This window comes from Poecilia reticulata, linkage group LG8 (assembly GCF_000633615.1).
Source record: "Poecilia reticulata strain Guanapo linkage group LG8, Guppy_female_1.0+MT, whole genome shotgun sequence".
NCBI classification, from domain to species: domain Eukaryota; kingdom Metazoa; phylum Chordata; class Actinopteri; order Cyprinodontiformes; family Poeciliidae; genus Poecilia; species Poecilia reticulata.
Window position 1 is genome coordinate 10,048,754 of NC_024338.1, and position 23,455 is coordinate 10,072,208.

Below are 23,455 nucleotides of genomic sequence, written 5' to 3' on the forward strand. Positions count from 1 at the left end.
GAGAGCAGAGGAGGAGGGGGGTAAAGGATGAGCTCATTGCAGTCGCTGGGCTGATGACACGGGGAGCGGAGGGAGGGATGCAGGAGGGGAGGGGTCGCTGCTTGTCTGCGAATCGATAGCCAGCGTCTGAGTGCAGCACACACACACACACACACACACACACACACAAACAGCTGCAGACGGATCTGCCGGCAAAACCAGCATCTGCCTTCCTGTCTTTGCTCCCAAGAAAAACTGTTCAAAATAAACGTAAAAGGACACCTGATTGTGTTGAAGTGTCTCTTATTCCTCCACCTACTGAACTTCAGATGAAGCAGCAGAGAGCAGCTGATTCTCATGTCTGCTGCCTCCTCCATCCCTCCCTCCCTCCATGCCTCCCTCTCTCCCTCCCTCCTCACTCTCTCCAACTCACACATCCACATCCACACCCAAGGATACCCTCACTGCTCCACTGCCGCTGTTTCCCACACTCAGTTATTTTTTTCTTCACTTTCTGCCTCCACCCTCTCCAACTACTAACACACACACACACATATATAACATTTTTGTTTTTTAGTGCTGCCTCGGTGGAGGAAATGCTGCTCTGACCCTGTTGCTGAGACTTCTGTGGATTCCTCCGTCCTTTTCTCTCCTACTTTGCTGCTACCTGTGGAGGTTTTCCGTCGGTTCTCCGGTTCGGCCGTCTCAACAGAGCGCAGAGAGAGAGGGAGCCATGCTGGGTCTGGACGTGTGTGAGTTTGGGGGTCAGATGCTGGAGCTGCTCTGGTTGACCATGTGCTACAGAGGTGAGGCGATAAGTTACTCAAATTCAAGTATTTTTTCTTTTTCTTTTATGCTTCCATAAGCTCATCTTAAGGGTGTGGACAGCTAAATGTTTGCCAAAATTGTATTAATTTTTTCCTCCTCTCATTTTCCTCTATTTGAAATTTTTGCACATTATAATGAAAACGTGTGTGTAAGCATGCTGATGCAGCATGTGCAGCAGTCAAATGATGTCACCAACATCTGCTCTCACATCTAGCGGTTATCCCTCCTTCTGTGTCTGCAACACACTCAACACAAGGCAGCTGTGTGTGTGTGTGTGTGTGTGGGTGTGTGCGCGCGTGCATATGCGTGTGTGTGTGTGTGTGTGTGCGTGTGTGTGTGTGTGTCCGTGTGTTTGTGTGATATACTGCAGCAGTTCCTGAGAGTAGCAGACGGAGAAATAATGCTGGGGTTCCCCCCTACATGTAGCGTGACACACTGTGACATTTGCTCCTTTAAAAACATGAGAGAGAGAGAGAGAAACATAAAAAGTGGGCTGGGCGATCCAAAACCCAGCTGAGGTCATCTGAAGAAGAGAGATTGTTGAATCAGATTAGTGTAAGTGGAAATGAATTGGAAGATGAATGTCATGAATGATGAAGTTGCAACTTGTACTGAGGTAGATTTTAAAATTCCCTTTGATTGTAAATCCAATTTCATCTCTCTTCTTCTCCCCCCTGCACCTGCCTTTTGTGCGATCACAGCGGGGGTGGGGGTGGTGGTGGGTTGGGGGTTGAGGGTTCTCCGGTTTGCTTGGTGGTGGAAGGAGGGCGATGTCGTGGCGCCATCTGGTTTTCTCAGGGCACGCTTTGAACAGGACGCAGCTTGAGGATGCCTAATTAAAGCCTGCATGCACTCACCATGAAATAACCTTAATCAATCATAGCATTAAACATTTGGTGCACAAATCTCTGTTCATTGGAAATTGTTCCCCACCTACCACCAACTCAAAACTACATAAACGAGATCAAATATACATGGATTGAGCCCCATTGATGTTTTGATAAATGCGCTTTAGTTAGCTGAAGCTACATCGCATGCTTTTTGTTGCCAGTTCTGACAACTCTTCTCCAACGGGGTTTCCAGAATCTCAATTCTTGCCTACTTAGTTCTTTCCAAAAACCGGGTTTGGTACATGTTTGGTATCAACATCATGTCGGAACACCTGATCTGACCCAAGCTGTCTCCTTGTGCCAGATTTGGAAATTGGCATTCATGAACGACGCAGCTGTTACTGAACCCGATCATAAACTGTAAGGTGCCTGAGCACCAAGCATGGTGGTAGCTGCATAATGCTGGGGGCTGTTTCATTGCCAGTGGTATGATTTTAACAAAAAAATAATTAGCTCAATTTAAATGAATGTTCCTTACCTTATCTTTCTTTATCAATTAAAAACCATCTGAAGACTTTGTGTTATAAAGTAAAGTTGACATTTTTTTCTACACCTATTACTGTTGAAAATCACAACTTAGAGATATCATTGCTGTGAAACTTAATCTACAAACTTTGCAGCAATGAGCCAACGGTGTTTTTACTTAATCTCATATTACACAATGCACAACCTCTGTATCTGCCCCTTGTGAGGACTCACTCACATCGGCATGCCAAATGCTTGAAGAGGCTACAATGGGTCTCTGTTGACAATTTTAATTGTCACGACAGAAAAAACCAACACTAGAAATTCGTCCTCATGCATATAGACAATAAGAAACAGGGGCACATCAAAAACAACTTACCTTTCATAAACCTCACTTCAGATTTTTTTTCCACACGTAAAACAGGATTTTAGAAATCCAACCGTTTGTTCTAAGAACGACAGATTGGCAACAGCTTTGATCAGTTTATCTCTGGTGGAAATTAATTCCACTGATATACTTACAGTTGAGAGTACAAACATTGCCCATGGCAAGTCAATGGAGGAGTAGTGGAGATCTATTCATCTATTGATCACCAATGACATAAAAAAAATCTAATGCTTCATTGTTGTTTCAAATTCTTTTTCTCGCAGAAGATAAAGCATATATCTCCGCAATCTTTGCAGTGTTTAAATTGTTTTTTTTGTAGATCTGAATCATCCGATAACATCACGGACACTTGGCAAGAGAAAAAAACTGGGGAAAAAAAGAAGAGGGAGCAGTGGATTTTGATTTGAACGTAGGAGGTGATATGAGCTGAAGATAAATGACACGACTAGGAGGCGAAATGATGAAGAGAATGAGGGGGCAGAGCTCTGGAAAGGTTTGGTAACAACAACAACAAAAAGAATAACTGGTTCTGAAAAAAGCGAAAGGGAAAAAGTGGACAAGAGGGAAACGTCGGACATTTGGCAGAGATAGAGGACTGAGTGTGTGCAGCCGGATGCTGTCAGTCGTCAAACACAAACCCCCACAGCCAGCAGCAGCAGCAGAGGCAGCACGCCCTGAAAACACACCGAGTGACATCTTCTCCTGCCCTGTTTCCCATTGTTCTCGTCCTCCCTCTATTTTATTTGTCGCCTTTTTCTTCACTCATCTCCACCCCATTTGCCTTTGAGTCTGTCAGACGTGTGTTTAAGAAGCCGAGCGATCCGCTTCCTCTCTCCTCTCAGTTCCGTCAACCCGGTCGAGACAAATGAGGCCGAGTGGGTGAGGAGTGGGTGAGCGGACACACACACACACACACACACACACACACACACACACACGGGAGACCAGTCAAGTCAGTCAATTAGACAACCTGCTGTCTCATCAAGGCCGACGGAGCAGCTGAGGACATGCTGCCGCTTGTGTCTGTGGGAAGCAGTCGTTTCCTTCTTTAGCTCAGCGATGCAGCCGATTGAACGCAAGGGCTCAGTTGCACCAACATGAACACGGGTAATTGCCGAAGACTTAAAATCAAAGCAGGTTGAGTGAGTAGCAACATTAAATTCAGGGTTGTTGGGCTTTTTTTTTTTTTTCTTTAGCAGGTATTACGTTCTAGTTTTGAGAAACATGGTGTTGTAGCTCAGGTAAAAGCTAGTCAGAACTGGGCTAATCAATTATTTAACAGCTCCGCAAGCCACACGCAATGTTTACACCAGCTCACTTTTGTATCTGACGGTTGTTTCCTTAAATGATTTATTCATATATATATAACTACTATCCGTCTTGCTATGAATTATTGAACGCGCAGTGGCTCATCAAACTGGCCTTCTGCTCACCTGCTCCAGTCAGGAGATGTAGCAGCTGTGGATCGAGGATCTAGGAAATAAAATCTACCAAATATTTGTTCATCAAAAGTTGCCCAAATGCATTTTTTTATTGATCATTGCTTATGGGACTTCTGTCACTGTATAAAAACTGTACAAGTCAGAGGCGGAGCATTCTTGCGTTCTCTAACTGGGAACTCTGTCCTCCAAACCCAAAGAGAAAGCAGCATTTCCCTGCTATAAGATGTGGAGAAGTTCTTTGAGCCTCACTTCCAGACTCTGTATTAGCACTTCCCTCTACAGTTTTCATAAACTAAATAAAAGCATTTTCTAACATTTCATTATTCTCTGTAAATAATAACTAACTTGGCAAACTTTGGAAAGTCCAAAGTCACAGAAAAACCTTGGTAGACCACAAATGTATGGGTGCACAGCTGGTTGGGTTCTGATTTATTTAAAGTTGTTGAATCTATTTTGACATGTTAGTACACCTTATTTACAAAAAATAAAATTTTTGATAGGTATTGATGTTTTTATTATTGTTATTATTTATCTCTATAAAGAGTAAAAAAAAAAGTGTCCAGATATATTTACATTTTAATCTGACAAGCCATTGAACAGATTGGATCACTGCAGGAACCAGTAAGCTTTCTGAACATGCCATTCCTCTCCCACCAACATATTGTAAATATTTCAAACACTGAACATGCTCTTTTGCAAAGTATATGTCGTCTTTACGATTTCATCTGTATTGAATCGGCTGCGGGACAAAAAGCAAACCCTGGCTTCTCACCATTAGCACTTGTTTTTAGCATGCTATAAAACAAGGTGTAAAAACGAGGCTATAAAAGCATTTTGCTTTACTGCTTCTCTTGGGGTGTACAATTTCACCATATAGTTTTAAATGATCATGTCTGAAAGCAAGTTTACATTTTAATTGTATTTGTTTTTCTCCCCAATATGACTATCACCCCATATGTTATACAGTTTCACTTGATCTCTAACAGCAACCTTTCATTGCTCAGGTTGTAAAGCTTTTAGCTTAAGTTTAATTTCTGAAATTTGAAATGTCTTTTTACATTGTAAAAATCCTGGTGAATTTTGGTGATTGCAGTTGAAAAAAACTAAACAAAGAAACGTCTTAATGTATCATTTTTGATACATTTTTGATGTTCCTGAAGCCTGGATGTCTACAAAAAAATGCTAAATGCTAGATAAGTGCATCTGTATGAAGAAATCCATCTGCTTTGGAAGCTTGATTTCATGACTGCAAAAGTATTACATATTCCTTATGATGCAAAATAACTTTCAAGAGCCAAACATTTTTGCTTGTTTGTTTTGTTTTTGCATCCAAATAAACTGCTCAATTAAAAACACACACACACACACAAACACACACAAAAAAACAGAATGTATTTCTTGCATTAGCCTTTGAAGGGTTACAATTTATTCCAAAACAGCATTCAAGGTAAGTGTGTCGTTAACCCTCTGTGTGTAAATATAGTGAAGATTCCATCTCTTTCTGTTCAGCAGTGTGGTGGTTGGCTTTAGCGTTGACAGATTGAACATTTCCTCAGATATGCTCCAGGTTACACATCAATTATAAAGTCGTTCTGGCTGCAAAACGTTTGTATTCTCCTGCGATGCCGAATGCTGCGTCCATCAGTCTTCCTTTACTGCCGTTTCTTTCATTGTAAACTTTGATAATGGCTTTGCAGAGGCCTTAAAAGCCTCTTTATCTTCAGCCGCGTGTCCTTTTTGTGTACGAGCGCGCGCGTTTCCTTTCCTCAGAGGTCTCGTTAAAGTATTAGAGCAGAGCGGTGACAGCGAGACTCCAAGGACTATTAAAAAACAACAGTACATCAGTGCTCAAGGCACAAACACACATGCACACTCCCGCAGAGTCCCGACATGAAGGAGGGGAAAAAAGGCGCTTTTCTGAAACGGTAAACCTTATCTGGGTTAAGGTAGGAGGGGGCTGACGGAAAGCAATCACGAAAACAAAAAGATGAGCACTGCAGGGGTGAAAGACGGCATTTAAACTTTGGGAGCTGACAGAAGGATTTAACCTTTTGTTTATTAGGATGCCCCACGGATGCCAGAGTAATTTTAAATGACTATTTCCGCTTTCTTTGCAGCCTTTTTGATAAACGCCAAGATCCATTTTTGCCTCTCCTCGGTTCAGGGTGGAACCTGTAAACGGAGTTTATTCTAAAGATTTGTCCAAAAGCAACGCAGCTGTTCCAGCTGCAACAAGCTGAAGCTTGTTCCTGTAATCCCGTCCTGATAAAAACGGAAAGAAATGGGACTCATCCTGGCTTTGAGCTGTTGCCAAGCAACGAAATAAGAAAAAAAAAAAAGAGAAAGCAAGCAGAAAGTGATCCAAAAAAAAGAGGCAATAATCAAAAATGTGAAATGCAAACAAATGCAGAGCATGACACTTATTGAATGTTGTGCCTTTACTGACTGAAGGAAGGGATGGATAATAAAGCGAGATACGCTGGTATTTTTTATTTTATTTTTGCCTGTCTTCTACAAATGCAACAGAGTCAGAAGTGGCAGAAATATCTATAGTGGGATTTGAGCAAATCCATCTAAGACACTGTTTCACATCATGAAGTGGAAGTCACTTTTTGTGATGACGGAAGAAAAAAAAGATCTGTGATGACGTTTCTAACAAATATCTAAAGCAATGTGGTGAAAAATATCAGCTAATCGAAGGCCTTTTTTATTTGCAACTTTGTTGAAGTTTAAGTCGCTTAATCCACTTTTTTTTAATGTTTTAATGATTTTTGAAGACAAATGCTTTTTGATTTAGCTGCTAACTTTGATAAAGTAAATATCTTAAAATCTAAGATAAAAATAATACGGTGTCCATGTCATTAAAACCTTGTTGACAGCAACAGTGTAGACAGTTTGTACGTTCTGCTTGTGGTTTGCGTCTTATTGATCCCGTCACACAGAGAATCAGTGTGGACAACATTAATTATTCCTGTTGTGTTAGAGTGTAGAGTCATGTAGCTGTTAGCTTTAATCAACATAGTAGTTAGCTAGCCTGGTCATGGACAACAACAATAAACAAAATTTAAAAAAATAAAAAATTCCCTCAGTTGCATTTAGAATATAGTTAACAAATCCAAGTTTTGACTTTTGACGCAAATGTTTGCGTCATCACAAACATTTCACCTCAGATTTGTATTTTCTGCCAATTTCTACTGGAGGAGTTCTGAAAACAGTTTTTGATTTCTAAAGCAGAGATCAGCGCTGTTGAACTGGCTGCTTAGACTTAATAGCTACACATTTAAGCACAGCTGGCTGTGTGGAGTCCCTCAGGGCTCTTTACTCGGTCCTCTGCTGTTTTCTCAGTGTCTCCAGCCTCTTGGTTTGATTATTTTTTAGGGAAACTCTTAAGTTTCGTACCCAATAAGGCTGCCATGTTTTTTGATACTGAGCATAGTGAAGGTTGATCATATTACCTACTTATTAGTTCTTCTCATTTAAAACAGTACCACACATAAAGATATTTCTTGAAATGTTCCTTTTCTGTTTAAATGCATAAAATGATTGTGTTAGAAAAGTGTTGAAATTCTAGCTTTTTTTTCTCCAGCTGAAATAACTGGCCAATTTAAAACGTTTCCTTTAAAAACACCACTTTAAAAATAAACCATGCCTTCATTACACATCGGTTGAGTTACCATAGCTTCATGTGTTGGTGTTCAGTCAAATAATTGGTCGCTTATCTCGCCTTATTACCAATAATTACCTGCCACTCTACGGAGGACAGAATCGACTTGAATAATTCATTCCCAACCCGGATGTGGACGTTTTTATCTTTGACTTCTAATCAGGAATCGCTTGAGATATTCTGTGTTTGTGTTAAATTTTCTGTCCATAGCTGAACGGTGCCTCCTCTCTGCGACGTCCCCTGAAGCAGAACAGATTGCCGTGTTGATTTTTCCCTAAATGTATTGGTTTAGCTGTAAATATCAGCACATGGATAAGTCTTGTGAAATCTAGCATAGAAGTGGTGCTAAAATCGCAGCTTGACTCCACCTTTTGTATAATAATGTGTGGGAGATAACATTTGCTTATGTAAAACTGGGAAGACGGATAAACATAATCACTAATTTATTCTTTTACCTTTGATTGCAGCTAGAGGAAATAATAATGTGAAAATAACCACAGCACTCATTTTAGGAATATCAATGTCTTGGTTTGTGAATATGATATAATTTCCCATGTGCTTTGAGACATTATTGTGTCCATTATCATAGAACCTGCTGACTTGATTATTTTCACAAGTCTGCTGAGTGATGCAGTAGAAGAACTGGGAAGTTAAAGAAGTACTCAGATAGGTTTAGGCAAGTTATTATCAGATTATTAAGTTATTGAGTTATCAAATCCCAGATTGGAGTTGAAACTGTTTCATTGTTCTGAGTCCAGGTGAAAAATTTCATCTGCATTTTGCAAAATTTGGCAAAAATGTTCCCCAACCTTCATCCTTTACGGTTGTTGTTGTTTTTTTTTAAGAATCAGTATCAAAGCACTCAAAAGGACGAGAGACTCTGCCTTTCAAGATGAGCAGTAATAGATTCTGCTCATTTTCAGGTCAGAAGCCTTGAGTTCAAAGAAGGAAAAAGAAAAAAAAACACACACACACTCAGCGGTTTGAAGCATGCGGTGTGTGTAAATGTGTGCGTTTGCACACTGAAGCAGGGGAGGACTGCAGAGTTTGATATGTAAATACAGACTCAGTGAATCATTTATGAAGTCATGTGCTTCCCATATCCAATTTAGAAGGTGGGTTTTTGTGTCTCAGTGTTTGTAATACCTGTAGTCAGTCTACATCTGTTTTGTTTTTGTTTTGTTGTTTTTCTGAATGGACAATAAGTGGATTCGTGGTGCTAATCTGTCAATTATGATGTAATTTGATGTTTCCCAGAACGCGTGGCCTTGAACACAATTGTGCTTTCTTGTTTTGTAGAGTTGTGCTTAATGTTGTGTTTTTGAACGTGTTGTTGTGTTTAGTGGTTTGCCCTTCAGGGCCACCGTAGCTAGATCACTAATAGAGACAGAAACAATGGTCATCACTGTTTGTCGCTGTCCTAGTCTGTCTGTGAATGCAGGTATTTGTGTCTGGACGATTTATGTGCTGTAAAGCCCAGAAGAGTTCACAGGACTTTTTTTTTTTTGTTTTTTTTTGTCCTTCCCCCAACTCATCAAATTACCTCTCTACACAACTGTGGGGTGATTCACACAGTGTCACCTCATTATGAGCAGCAAAACAGAACCGGAGGATGTTAAACAGGGCTGTTAGAGTGCAATGAAACATCACAGAGAGCGCCTCCTGTTCTCCAGATAATTAAGCTTCAGCACATGCAGCTGGAATCTCTAATGAACCGTGATGTACGCACTTTGAGCTGACATCACACCGTTTTGGTCAAAAACAATTTATGTCGACCTAATTAACGTTTCTGCAGGAACAACAGAATTTCCCGGGGATGCTGTAGTGGTTCTGCTGTTAGATCACATTTCTCTAACCTGCTCAGGCCCAAAAGAAGGTGCAGGTAGGAGCTGAACGTTGAGTTACAGTTGTAGCTTGCAGAGCACATGATCAGATGTCTGTGGTTATCGGCACTGGATCAGATTCCCAGATGAAATCAATACCGTGTGGCTGGAATTGGCTTGCATCAAGTAATGCATTGTGCAGATTCTGAGATGTGTTTCATTCGCTTCCAGAGTGCCGAGGCGCTGAAATGCAGCAGGGTTTCTATTATTACATTTGTTTGTATTTTGAGGACATGAGAACTTGTGGGCATTCTCTCCTGAACTAATGTGATTTTCATTATATTAAGCTACTTAACTCGGACACTTTACGACTATCTTGAAGTTTCCTAAACTTTGGTAGCTGTGTAAACATTGTAAAGCATTGCTAGTTCTTTTTTTTTTTTTTAGCTGACCGTGCTTCTAAGAAGCCAGACTTTGACATGTTTAAATTGGTTCTCGATTAAAAGTTTCTCTACACTTTCTGTCAATGTCTTGCTGCTTTTCACTTAAAAAAACAAGAATCAACTCAAACCAAAGTATAAAATGAAAGTATAAAAATGAAGCAAAACAACCGTTTGGCTAACATCACTTAGCACACCAAGCAAAACCGGTCTGCTAGGGTACTGTTGTCAAAATTGACTTTGGCCACTCACTTGCTCTAAAGTTGTCCTTTGGATTACAATATTTATTGAATAAAAAGCACTTTAAAAAATTTTTTTCAATCAATGTATTGAAATAACCACAAATCACAGTTTTTGTCAAATGTGTTACTCTGCAACCTTGGATGGCTGAGGGTAATGTAAAAGATGATCTTTCCTGTGATGCTGTGGTATGAGAAAAACGAGACACACACCTTGAGCTTCCTTCACATTCAACCGGAATATTTATTCTACTTCTGTGTTATAAACACACTTCGTATACAACATACTTCAGATATCACATACTTCAGGTATTGCATACTTCAGGTATCGTATCCTTCAGGTATCACATACTTCAGGTAGAGAACCATTAACTTCATTACATCAGAAATGACTGTAATATATCTTTAAACCAAACAATCATTCTTTTAACATGCTCTATTTAGCATTATGAATTCTATCAAAATACAAAATTAATTCACAAATAACTTTCACTTCTCTAAACCATATTAATTTTGTAGTTAGTGCTTTAAATTCAATACCTTACCTTCTTTTTTGAGACCTTTTGTATTTAACTATCAAAATAAAATATATAAAATATATTTTAACATTTAAGCATCTTAGCTTTTAACAATGTCCATTGTTTCAGTAGAACAATAATATTTTACATCTTGCATAAACAACTATTCTCTCAATATCAAACTGAAAAAGGCGTAATGCTCCTTTAATACTATGCCTCGGTTTCAAATGAAGATATAGTTTATCTGGTTTTTCAACAAACCCATAAAAAACATCACATTTATAAAATAAAGAAACCAGAACAATGTCCTTTGAGTGAGAACTCTCTTAAAAAGTGCAAAATACAAGTTCAAATAAACCCCGCTGTCCTTCAGCTAGCTCCTCAGCTAGCTCTCACACACACGTGTAGAGGCCCGCTAGCATTAGCTCCAATTAGCCTTCATGAACAAGTCCCGTTTTCGTACGCAATAACAATTACAAAACGAACTTCGAGACTCATTAGTTGAAATTCGATTCAAGAACCTTTTCAACTCTTCCAAGAGACTAATATATATGCATAAAACGCATTTTTACTGACCTGTGGTATGAGAAAGACGAGACACACACGTTGAGCTTCCTTCACATTCAACCGGAAGATTTATTCTTCTTGTGTGCTCAATCTTCTCTCTACCACCAACGCGGCAGCGCCCCTAGCGGTTGTGTGTGGAATTGCATAGGACTAACTAAAATTACACTAAAGAACTTAGTACAATGAGAAATTAAAGACACAAAAATAAAAATTATGTTGGGGTGCCTATTTTCTTACTTATTGTTTTTATTTACTAAGAACTCGTTTTTCACCCCTCAACAAATGCTATGTCAACAAATTGGTTTTAAATTCGGACTATTTTCGTTACAATCTTTAAACTATGGAGGTTTTCCTCAACCATGTGGTGGATTTGGCAACATCTTTGAGAATTCAGTTTCTCCTGGAAACCATAAGCCAGAAAGGAGCCAATAGTTTGCATAATTTGGGCCTGTTCAGGCTCTGTAGCTGAGACAAAATCAGCTCTAGACGTAAGTAAAATATTTACTTACTTCTAGAGTTTCTGTTCTACTCTATGTATCAAAAAAAATTTAAAATGGAAGCACACGCGGATTCATTGATAATAATAAGCCAACTGTTAAAATATAAATATGTATGATGCAAAATAATTGATCCTCCTGTCATCTTCAAAGGTCTACTGGCTGACAAGAGTAATTTGGCCATCGAGGAGGAAGATGAGGACAGGAACCTGAACTACAACCCTCCAGCTCAGAAGTCGCTGCAGGAGATCCAGGAAATGGACAAAGACGATGAAAGTCTGGTGAAGTACAAACAGACCCTGCTGGGCCCGGAAGCAATGAGTCCAGGTTAGCGAGCCTCTTTGCGTAAACTTGTTGTTTACTCTGGTGTCCGGCTTTACTGCAGACTTCATAAAAAATATTCCCTCACTACAGGGTAATTGCTCTGGGCATAACTCACACACACACACACACACACACACACACACACACACACACACACACACACACACACACACACACACAATGCAACAACAGACTTGCTCGCCTCAGCATCTCTAACCCGGGCACCAGCAGGCTGCGATAGCGGATCCTTAATGGCTGCAACACAAAACGGCCTCCTGCGTGCAGCTCTGCATTCAGCCAGCGTTACTGGGAACCAGAGAATGGAAAGACAAAGACGAGCAGAGAAGTCAAGCTGGACATCTTCTCCCCAGAAAATGGGCGTACATTTGAATATTTGGACCGCCACTCAATTAAACGTGGACACATTTTGGTATTGATAGAAACATCAGATTGGTTGTTGTTTTACTTCCCGCTTGCGTATATCAGGACGCCGAATAGTGACATTTGTTGAGAATCAGTGACGTTCAGTTCGGATGAATTCGGCCTGAACGTTAGGTCGCATTTGAATCGGATACGTATCGGATACGGGTCACATTCGAAAAGAATCCGACCTGTGCTGTTCACACTGCCATGAAAAGATCAAATACATGTCGTATAACGTCAAAAAAATCGGAATTGGGTCATTTTAGGCTGCAGTGTGAACGCAGTCTAAAAGACAAGGTATGGAGCTCTGGTAGTGCCAAATTTATTTATTTATTTATTTTTACATTTCTGTGATTTTAATGTAATTTTTTTCCAGTAAAATGTGAATAAATTTGTTTTAATTTTTCTGTTTTTTTACACTGTATTCCCAATACTTTCACTTAAATTGGGGTCAATTATAACAACTTCTTATTGTTTTATTATAATTAGGTGATAAATAAAAATGAAAAACAAACAATTTTAGATATGTAAAAATAAGTTTAGTAAGTTGCCAACCTCTGCCAAAGGCAAAATGTTTTTTAATATAACCTCTTTAGTTTACCTTCGCTGCATCAATCTTTGCACAGGGAATGTGGATCTATGGTTTACAAACGTTTGTAGCTTTCCCTATGATATTTATAACAGGTTAATTATACTCTCAATATAGGGACAAAAAAAAAAATCAAAATTATTTCATTTTTCCATATTCATGTTCTCTGAAACTACAACTGCTGTGATAGATATGCTTCTGGTGGAAGTGTTAGCTTTATTTTGATACCAAGATGAATGAAAATGAATTAGATTTTCGTTATTTTAACACGTCCGTTTCAGAAACTACCACTGGCATCATTGCAAATCAGAGAATGGAAAAACAAAGAGAGGAGATGTCGAGCTGTAAATCTAGGTTTTTTCAGTCTCTGTACAAACACTGGACAGGTTGTAAACAAACTTATTTAAACAGTGATTGCTGAACATGAAAGCAAAAACGCCTTTTAAGCTATTGTTGGTTAATTTAAAATGAAAGCATCATTTTCAACTGTTTTCTCCTTCGAACCTTGTTTCCGCCAGACCCGACTGAGCCCAACGTCAGAGTGACCAGACTCATCCTGTTGTGTGACGATGCTCCTGAACCAATCACCATGGACCTCACAGGTACCCCAGTCCTCCTCATCTTCAGCTCTTTGGGTTGGATTGTTTGTTTTTTTTTTTTACTCAATGATCTAAGCTCAATGACAAGCCACACTGACAAATGACGAGGCAGAATGCCTTACAGCTGCACTCTTTCATGCATTTTATTGAGATTTTATGAGGTAAAAAGAACACCTCCAAGTAGTTTGCAAAACATTTGTGTGTGTTTGTATTCTGCCTCCCAATTAAAGCTGCAAAAAGGTTTTGTTTTTTTCTTTAATTTATGGCCATTATATAAGTTTGCTATTATTTTAATTATGTTTTGCTTCAGAAGAGTCACCCCCACAGCATGATGCTTACACCACCATGCTTACACACGTTGATATCGGGTTTAGTGTTATTTATTGTGTTAGTTTTATGCCACGCATCAAGTTTTGTTCGTAAACCAAAATGTTTAGCTTTGGTCTCGTCTTACTAACGTGCCTTCTCCGACATGTTTGGGAGAAGGGGAAAGAAAGCAAAGGTACGCCACACTTATCATATTTATCTTGAGTTTAATGATTATTCAGCTGCAGCATAACATCCTCCCCAGATCAGACTGAAGTTGGGTTTGTGAGAATGAGCAGAGTTAAATGTTTGCTCAGCGGACAGCAGCGGTGACATCTCCCTCCTCCTGGACAACTCCTTGCAGGGATTCAGAGGAATGCTTGACTTTCTGTCTTCATCAGCGTTAAGGAATCGTCCAATTAGCATCTGAGCACAGTTGGAGTCTGTACCGAAGTTAGCAAAAGGTGTTCGAGGTCATTTCTCCCAGAATTCAAACTGGTGAAATTAACCTTTAATTCCTCTAAGAGATTCGCCTCTTCACAGTCGCAGACGCACACATTCACATGTTCGCTCACAAACGACACAGGCTGCAGATGGGAAAGGTCAGCTGGTTGCTAGGAAATACGAAACACTGTGATGTTTTTTTGTTTTTTTTTTCTTTCAAAAGTCCAAACGCAGAGCGATAGACTACACCATGTTTCAGTGTGTGATGGGAAATCTGTACCGTATGGAGGGAACACTCTGTTCAGACCAGACTTAACCGCAGCCCTAAGACCTGGACTACGTCAGACATAGAGAGTGACAGGTGGCGAGCGATCATCAGCAGACAGGTTTTAGTTTCAGATCTGATTTTTAAGTCTGGCTGAATCATATGGACCGTCAGTCTTATTAGAGCTGAAGGAGCCTTCTTTGCAGACGAAAGCCCTGTGTTATGTTTTAATTTCCTTGTACTATAACTAAAGCATTTGGCTTTGAAATATTAACAAAGTAAAAATGAATCTGGTTTATTGTTAAATATGTGGGTTTTTTTTCCATGAGTCATCATTCTGTTCAAGAACAAGTCAGGCTTTGCTTCCCAGAAATTTACAGAGTTTTGGTATAATATATGCTGCATATCTTTCCAAAACCAAAAGTCTAAAGTCTTTGTGAAGAGGCTGGATGAAGCCGGTTGAGTGACAGTCGCTGTCCACAGGGAAAGTTGCACCGACATGGGCTGAAATGCTGGTCAGAGAAGAAGAAGACAAAACATGAAAATTCTGATTATTTCCAGCAAATTAATTTCCTGCCTGAAGTTCAATTTTGACCATTACTACTTTGGGAAGATGTAGGGGGAAGCATTAAGTTATCAAGACATTCTGCTGCGGGAGGGACTGGTGCACTTAAAAACACTAAGCAAACTATTTTATAAAGCTTGTCGAAAGATATCGGCATGTTTGAATCAAGCTACATTGTTTTAAGAGTTCATTCTACCATATGGTTAGTGGGAAAGTAATAAAATGAACAGTCAGAGACCTGCCCTTTAATTTGACTAATTCAGATTAAAATTACTTGACCACTTACATCTTGTGAAACAATTATTAAAACAAACATGCATGGCTTTAAACATGCACTTTACAAATTATGTTACATATTAGAAGCATTAAACAATTTATAGACGGAACATGACTTGACAAAATTTACATCTCTTGCATTTTTTAAATTTTTTTTTATCATCTTTAACTCAGCTGTGATTTTCTGAGTGATGCTACATGCCAGATCAAAGCTCAACACATCAGACTGAGGCAGGATAAAGGAGCAGGGAGCTAAGAGAGAAGAGCACTTCTCAGGTATTTAATGATTACATGTCTGCAGCCTCTGCATGAGGGTGTCATCAGGCTGACAGCCGGCCCTGATGGGAGGTACGTTCAGCCATCAGGACGGATCTTCTGACTGTTTTCCCATGCAAGGAAAACGTCTGTTTGTCAGGAAGCATGATTAGGCAAACGAAGAATGAATAATTGTGATACTCCTGTATGTTGGTGCCCCGGGTCTGAAGGAAATGTCTCCGAGATGGGGCGTCTTCTCTTGCCTTCCTAGTTCAGATGGACTGAGCCAGTGAAAAACTGTCCAAACAGCCAGGAATCACCATGCAGGCTGCGTGCAGCACTGAAATGGCTGCTCTAAGCAAACGCATATTTTATTCAGTATTTGTGACAGTACAAATTCCACAAAACACATTCCACAAATGTGCATTATGATGTAGAAAAAGGAATTGTGTTGTTGAAGTAAAACCACTGAAATTGTTAACTTGATCATTACTATATACGATGTACTGTATTTATATGTCAGATATGTGAATGTTTGTATAGATAAGCCCAGTGGCTTTTGTACAAAATGGACTTTCCGCTGGAGTCTTTAGCGATCCTGTTAGAGCAACGTGGCATTGCAATGTGTGTCTGCTATTGGCTTAGAGGGGCAGGCATGGCGAAGAGGAGCCAGACCAATTTAAACTCTTTAAAATGCTTTCAAACCTGAGGTGAACGGAGATTTGGATCGTTTAGGATCATTTCCCCCGTATGAGACTCCGCCTTCTTCACAGATTTTCTCTAGTTTTGCTTTTCTGTCAGTCAGACATTTTTTCAGATGATGAAGAAGTGGGTCAAAATCCCTCCGCTGCCATCTAAAACATTCGTTGGCAGTGAAGCTGCCTGTAGTGGCACAGCCATTCGTTGGCTTTTGAACTTTTCATGTGGCGATTATTCATATGGCACACATCACTGACGCTGTGCGAGTCATTATCCTTGGACTGTGATGCATCTCCAGCCTTCTGGCCCCCTGAGGCCCGGCGATGACTTTGTTGGGTTCTTGTGTTACAGGGGCCTTTTTGCCGAGTAAGCACGTTGCTGCATATCGATGCGTCCCAACGCTCCTGACAACGAGCGGGCTGAATGTCAGTCAGGTTTCCTATCAGGTTTCCTATCAGGTCACTGGCGTTTTTTTCTTTTTAATGCTATGTTGAATAAAAACCCCTAAAGATTCATCATATAATTCATCCAAATGAGGCGTATCTTAGTCTCATATGTTAGAGCAAAACACTTGGAAACACCAGGAGGTCGAATGGATGTAACCTGACACAACATGTTTGGAGATTATTTTTAGATGCATTCATTGGAATTAAACTGCACAATTTTACACTGCTTAAAATAAATAGAATGAGCAACTTTGCAAATGCTTTTGTTTTTGGTGTAATTTAGTTAGGTAGTTATTTTGGTCGTGCATGCTTCACAGCTCAGGCTGCCATCAGTAGGAATGTCTGCTCTCTGTTCTGACTGAAAGCTCCTGATGACCAGAGTTGAACTCAGCTGTTCTTTGACTCCTTAACCGTCTCGTTGACGGGCTTTATGTGACCAAAATCAGCTCGTTTTTACTGCTGATGTTCAGAAAAGATTTAGTCCAGAGTTTTTTCTTGTTGTTGTCGTTTTTAATTTGTGTTTCTCGTGTTTTTTGAGAGTTAAGTTCTGCATCGTGTTTTACAAATGTTCTAATAAAATCAAATATCTGCTTTGGCTTTACACAGATTGAGATTTCCTCTCCTTCTTCCGCCAGGCTTTTCACCGTGTGTGTCATTCTTGCAGTGCCTTACCATCTAGTGCAAAAATCAGTTCTGTTCAGCGTCTGCGCTGCAGAATATCAGGTCCGCTGTGTGCAGTCTTGAGGAAAGCAGGTAGACTGCTTCCCCGACTGACCTACTTTCCGCCCTCCAACGCTCCCTAGGGAGGCCGGCGTTTTTCCCTCCGCCGTCTCTCTCCTGAGGCCCAGGAAAGCTGAGGAGATGAATCAGAAAATGAGGAGAAGGCAGTTAGATTCAGCTCTGCGGTTATTGGAGGGAGACGGGTGAAATAAAACGAAACGGCAGTGGAGACGATGAAGTGATTAAACTCTTGATAGAGTCATTTCATCTGGACTCCTTTTCAGAAGTCCAGGGCGAAAATGCAATGACAAACTTTGTAATTGGAGTTTTTTTTTTTTGTGTGGAAATTACTAATTCTGCATCTGATTGTCTTGCAGAAGCAACTAAAACTTAGTAAAACTGCAGCTGCTAAATTTGTGAAACCCAATATTTGAGTCAGTGGCAAAAACCTCTGGACGTTTACATGCCAGAATGTAAATGTCTGTGTATATATATTTATGTTTTTAAATGCGAAGACACCAATTGAGACGTGGAGGACGTCTTAGACATCCACCCTCTCGTTCTTCTTCCTCACTTCAGATCCCTGCTGCTTTTCTATCCACTCATTTCTTTATATCTCCTTTATCTCTTCCTCTTCTTCTTCCTTTATCTCTCTCCATTAGGGAGCACTCCGGACTCGGGACTGGCTTTAAATTGAGATATAAAGTGATTAGATGGTTGATGCATTTCTGATTGTGGTGTGTGTGTGTGTGTGTGTGTGTGTGTGTGTTTTCCTCCAGTGGTCCATTATGCTTTTTTTTTTTTACTGTATCAGTATAAATGCACTAAACCTGACAAAAGTCAAATCTGACAGCCAGAAAGGACAAAAAAAAAAGAGGAAGAAATCACTTACATGTTTTTATTTCTCTGGAGTTTGCTAAGAAGAGAAGAGAAAATTCACGTGCATTTACATTTTGTATTTAACGCAGACTATGTGGTGCTAGTAACTCTCTGTCTGTGTGCAGGAGAGCTGAGCGCTCTGAAGGAGACCAGCTTCACCTTACAGGAAGGAGCCAAATACAGGCTGAAGGTTTACTTCAAGGTACGCTGGATCCTTCACGTTTGTTTGCGTGTGGATGGAAAAGACGAGGTCGAGTGCTTACTAGTTGGAGAAAAACAGACGAAACAATGCACATCCATCCATCCATCCATTTTCTAACACCCTTGTTCCTTAGTGGGGTCGGGAGGGTTGCTGGTGCCCATCTCCAGCTAACGTTCCGGGCGAGAGGTGGGGTCAACCTGGACAGGTCGCCAGTCTGTCGCAGACAATGCAGAAAAAATAACAATATAGGATTTTGTTTTGTTTCTGGTATCAAGAGAATGAATTACCAGGTAATTCTGGTAATCTTCGACCAGAATTACCTGAAGTGATTAGGTCTTGTTGAATTATAGGTTCAGTATTAATGTAAAACTTTCTTTTAATTATTTATTTTACTTGAGTTAAATGGAGGTATTTCTGTGCAATCTGTTTTCGCATCCACCTGAATAATGTGTAGTTGCGCCACTGCGTGTGTGTGTGTGTGTGTGTGTGTGTGTGTGTGTGTGTGTGTGTGTGTGTGTGTGTGTGTGTGTGTGTTTTGAGCACTTCTCAAATCAAAGAGAAACTGTGCTTTGGGGACCTCTGCTGGACAAATCCTGCCACAGCCTTTTGCAAAAACCCATAACTGGATTCTCTGAATTTTGCAAATTTTCTTTAGAACCAGTTTGGGATAAATAAAATGTATTTAAAAAATAAATAAGAAAAAAGACTTTAACTAACAAATACCGTCTAAATCTGTGTGTGTGTGCGTGTGTCTGTGTTATTTTTACAGGTGAACAGAGATATTGTGTCTGGCCTGAAGTATCGTCAAGTGACCTACAAGAAAGGAGTACGAAGTAGGTTCAGATTGGTTTGTCTTGTATATTGCAGGTATATATTTTTATCTTAAAAGCTCACACACATTCTGTGTTTGCCAAACAGAGAACACCGCCGTGTGCATGATGGGAAGCTATGGCCCACGAGCAGAAGAGCAGGAGTTCCTGTGTCCCGCTGATGAGGCGCCTAAGGGGATCATGTCCCGAGGTCAATATGCGGTCAAGTCCTGCTTCACTGATGACGACAAGAAAGTCTACCTATCTTGGGAGTGGATCCTCAACGTCAGCAAGGATGGGAATTAACGGCGGAGTGTGAGGATGATAATGATGATGATGATGAATGCTTTCCCTTCTTCCTCTCCTGCTTTTTATTTTCCGTACCTTGCCACTCTGTCATCTTCTTCCTTTCCGTAATCACGCTCGCTGAGACAGGAAGCTGTTTGCAGGTGTCTCGTCACATTTTCTTTACACTTTCTTCTTTTCTAGGTTATCTCGATTAATCCTGATGAGCTTTATGCCTTTCATGTTTCTCCTTTCTGCCTTATCTTGTCATGTGGCCTATCACAGAGAGTCAGTTTTAAGCACATAATGAAACGTGGCAGAAGGATATTTAACATGGGATGGTGTAAAACTATAGAAGATGCAGGAACCTGCAAGATCTGTTTGTTCTGATTTACTGAAAGATTGTTTTTGGGACAGTCAAGGTAGTGCAAAACACTGACAGGAAGGCGAACACGCTGCTTAAAACCAGGGAGCTGATCCAATTAAATCCTCTTGGACACCAAGGAGGAACTCTGGACAGTAATTAGTGTCTCCAGCTTCAGATGTCCAGCATCACCCACTGTGCCGAACCCAAACAAACGCACACAACGAATGCAGGAAAAAGACGTGCTCCTTTCAGCTGTCAATTGCTTTGGGAATCATCGACCCGTTTCACATTTATGTACGTTTAACAACCGCAAGAACGAAAAAGAGATGCAGTGATATTTTCTGCGATCGTGTTTCTTCACGTGTCTTTTAACTGGTGTGCATCGAGTCTTTGATGGGGGGTTTGATTGGTGTGTCGAGAGTTGCGGTCAGAAGAAAAAAAAATGTTTGTGTGAGTTATTTTGTTTGAGTCCATGTTTTTGTGATGTAAAATAATGCAGTAGGTCTGAGATATTCTCCCTGACAACAAACGTTTTCTAGAAGAAGTGATCTGATCTGGATGCAATAGTATGAAAAGATAACAGACGTACACTTTATATGTAATACGAACACACGTTTTATGGTGGGAAATGACAAAGTACGATGTGAACTGAAATTAAAATCAGTGGGTGGATTAATCAATTAATTAAAAATTAACTCATTTTGACTGTGACTCAGTGGAACCAAACTAGTTTGGAAGCGATAAACACGTGATAGAACCAGAGATTGGACATGGACGTCTAGCATAAACTGCTTCAGTAATCCTGGTACTCCACCCAACACCTTTGTGGTAAATATGGAGATCAGCAGTGGTGGGGGGAGGAATATTTTTTTCTTTGACAGAGAAGCATATATGCCCTAATCTAATTGTATCTGGAAAACAATACGGTTTTCTACATTTTTTCGCCTGGATTTTAATTCAGACTGTCAGAATAACCGGGGGCCGTTCTAAAACACATCACACTAAAACTTAAAAAGATTCAAGGGGTATGAATCGTTTTCAAAGCTTCTTCCGTATAGTAAACATTACAGAAACTTTTAACTTTTACTTACACTCTACAAAGACAAGTATTAAACTATTTCCAATGTCCTAAGTCATCTAACACTGTGCTAAACACAGTGAAGCTGAACTACAAGCTTCACATGTGCTGCCATCAACAGCAGAGCAAAGACAGCTGTGTCTAAACGCACTTTACTGACTTTTCAACACTCGTAGTTTCATAACTTTCCATCACTCTGGGGTCATAAGCTTTTGTTGTAAAAAGAAAATGATTAAAAAGCATATATGTTTTGAACCAAAAAGCTAAATTGCAGTTTAAAGGACATTTCAGAACAAGAAAACATTTTAAAAAATGACAATACAATTATTTTCAAATAAAAAAACAAGTCTTTTGAGCCAACTTTATGCCACCGCTGGACCAGTTAGTGCATTAGTCAATTAGTGAGTCCACAGCTGGACAGAAAATAATGTTACATTCGATGTTTGCTGTTTCCAGTACAAAACCTCTTCTGAGAACAGCGAGACTTAAAACAACGACTGCTCGTGAAATAAAACGGAAATAAATTGTGTTTTGTGATCAACTTATTTGCAGGAAAGGGCTGATGAATGCTCGAGTACATCAGAGTGACAATACTAGTCACAAGAGAAGCAGATATGACATCTATCTGAATGCTGCATAAAGAAAAAAAAATCCAGTTAAGCTTTTAGTAACAATAAGTTAATAATCATTTTGTTAAATTAAAGGTAAACTGAAAATATGATTAAGTGCTTTTAAATCCCTGTAGGGTGCTGGTTTGTTGAGTCTCCTAAGTGTTGCACTTGGACAACATTTCTCTTGATTCCCTCATCCTCACTTGATAAATTGCGATAATTGCAACACTTTATAGAATGAACTGGGACAGGAACCCTTGGAATAGTTACTTTGTGTTATGAAATGATGCCAACAATCAGCATTTCAAATGTGACATCATCATTTTTTTAGCATTCTCTGCTGCTGCTTTCTGCTGGTTTGCTCTCACACCTTTTCTCATAATTCTGAATTTCAGACTTGAAAATGAATATAATCAGCTTGTGCTATGAGCCTTAGCACAACTAAAGTGGAAAATGATCAAAATGATGATAAATGCCTTTTAACTGCCGTGTTTAATGTTTGGTCTTCTTCAACCAGGCTAAAATTCTTGTTTAGTTGTTTTCATTCCCATTCATTTAGTTTTTTTGGGGGGGTTTTGGCACTTTTTGAAAGAGCACACGGGTGAAAACCTGTACCTGAACTGTGTATACTGTAGAAAGAAATGCATGTAGGTCCTTTGATACTATTCACATAAAAAAAAAACTGAACTAAATCCTCTTTTCTCTTGTAGATATCATGGATGTGAGATGTAAATAAAGTTTTGCTTTGAAGCTATGACATCTTTGGAGTACATGGATACCTCGTAGAATACGCGAAATAACACTCCTGTGCTGTGTTTGAGTATGCCGTTGTCATTGTAGGTGAACATATTTGGACTTACTGATAAATGAAGCTCCGTTTGAGTGAACTGTTGTGGTCTGAGACTAATTGTAAATGTTGGCTTGTTGGGTTTTGCATGATTCAGCGAGATTCTTTATTAAGGAATTTAAGGAACTTAATGTCACACAAAAATTAAGAAGAAAAACGATTAGCACATTTCTTGTGATGTCAGCGCCTGCTGAAAGAAGCAGGCATAGTTGGTGCAAGGTCAGGCTGAAAGACACAGAAGCCTGGAAACTCTTTGTATCTTTTTGCCTCCTGCAGCTAAACGACCAAGAGCTGCATCGCTGTCAAATTCCAGTATCATGTATTGTTTAATAAAGGTAATTTAAAACAGCTGCTAAGGTGTCTTGTTTGAAATGTTTATCCTTTTTGAATCAAGAATAGAGCTTTCCTAAAGTCATTAAATGTAATAATAAAATTATAAATATAAGTCCTGGATGGATGGATTGATTTGTTGCAATTTTGATAAAGTCAACTTATACTTTCTTAGACTTTCAAAAAAATGAAAGCCATGGTATAAAATCCTTGAGTGACTCTACATGAGTTAGGCCAGAAACCCTCCACTAGGGGGCACTGTAAGGTGGAAATGTTTATTTTGCAAAAAAAACTGAAGGGATTTTTTTTGGGGGGGGGGAATGTACACATATGTTCACGGTAACGCACTAAGCCAATATCTCAAATGTGATCATATGCAGCACAAGGAGGTTTAAT

At 39.7% G+C, this 23,455-nt stretch overlaps 1 protein-coding gene across 1 annotated transcript; it reads left to right on the forward strand.

Annotated features, from left to right (window-relative positions):
• Positions 1-388: 388 nt before the first annotated feature.
• On the forward strand, positions 389-23,080 carry arhgdig (Rho GDP dissociation inhibitor (GDI) gamma). Its single transcript, XM_008415712.2, has 6 exons — positions 389-785; positions 11,894-12,067; positions 13,595-13,678; positions 18,656-18,732; positions 19,502-19,565; positions 19,651-23,080. Exons 1-6 carry the CDS (start codon positions 713-715, stop codon positions 19,845-19,847), a joined length of 669 nt encoding a protein of 222 aa, XP_008413934.1. The 5' UTR covers positions 389-712; the 3' UTR covers positions 19,848-23,080.
• The last annotated feature ends 375 nt before the right edge of the window (positions 23,081-23,455 follow it).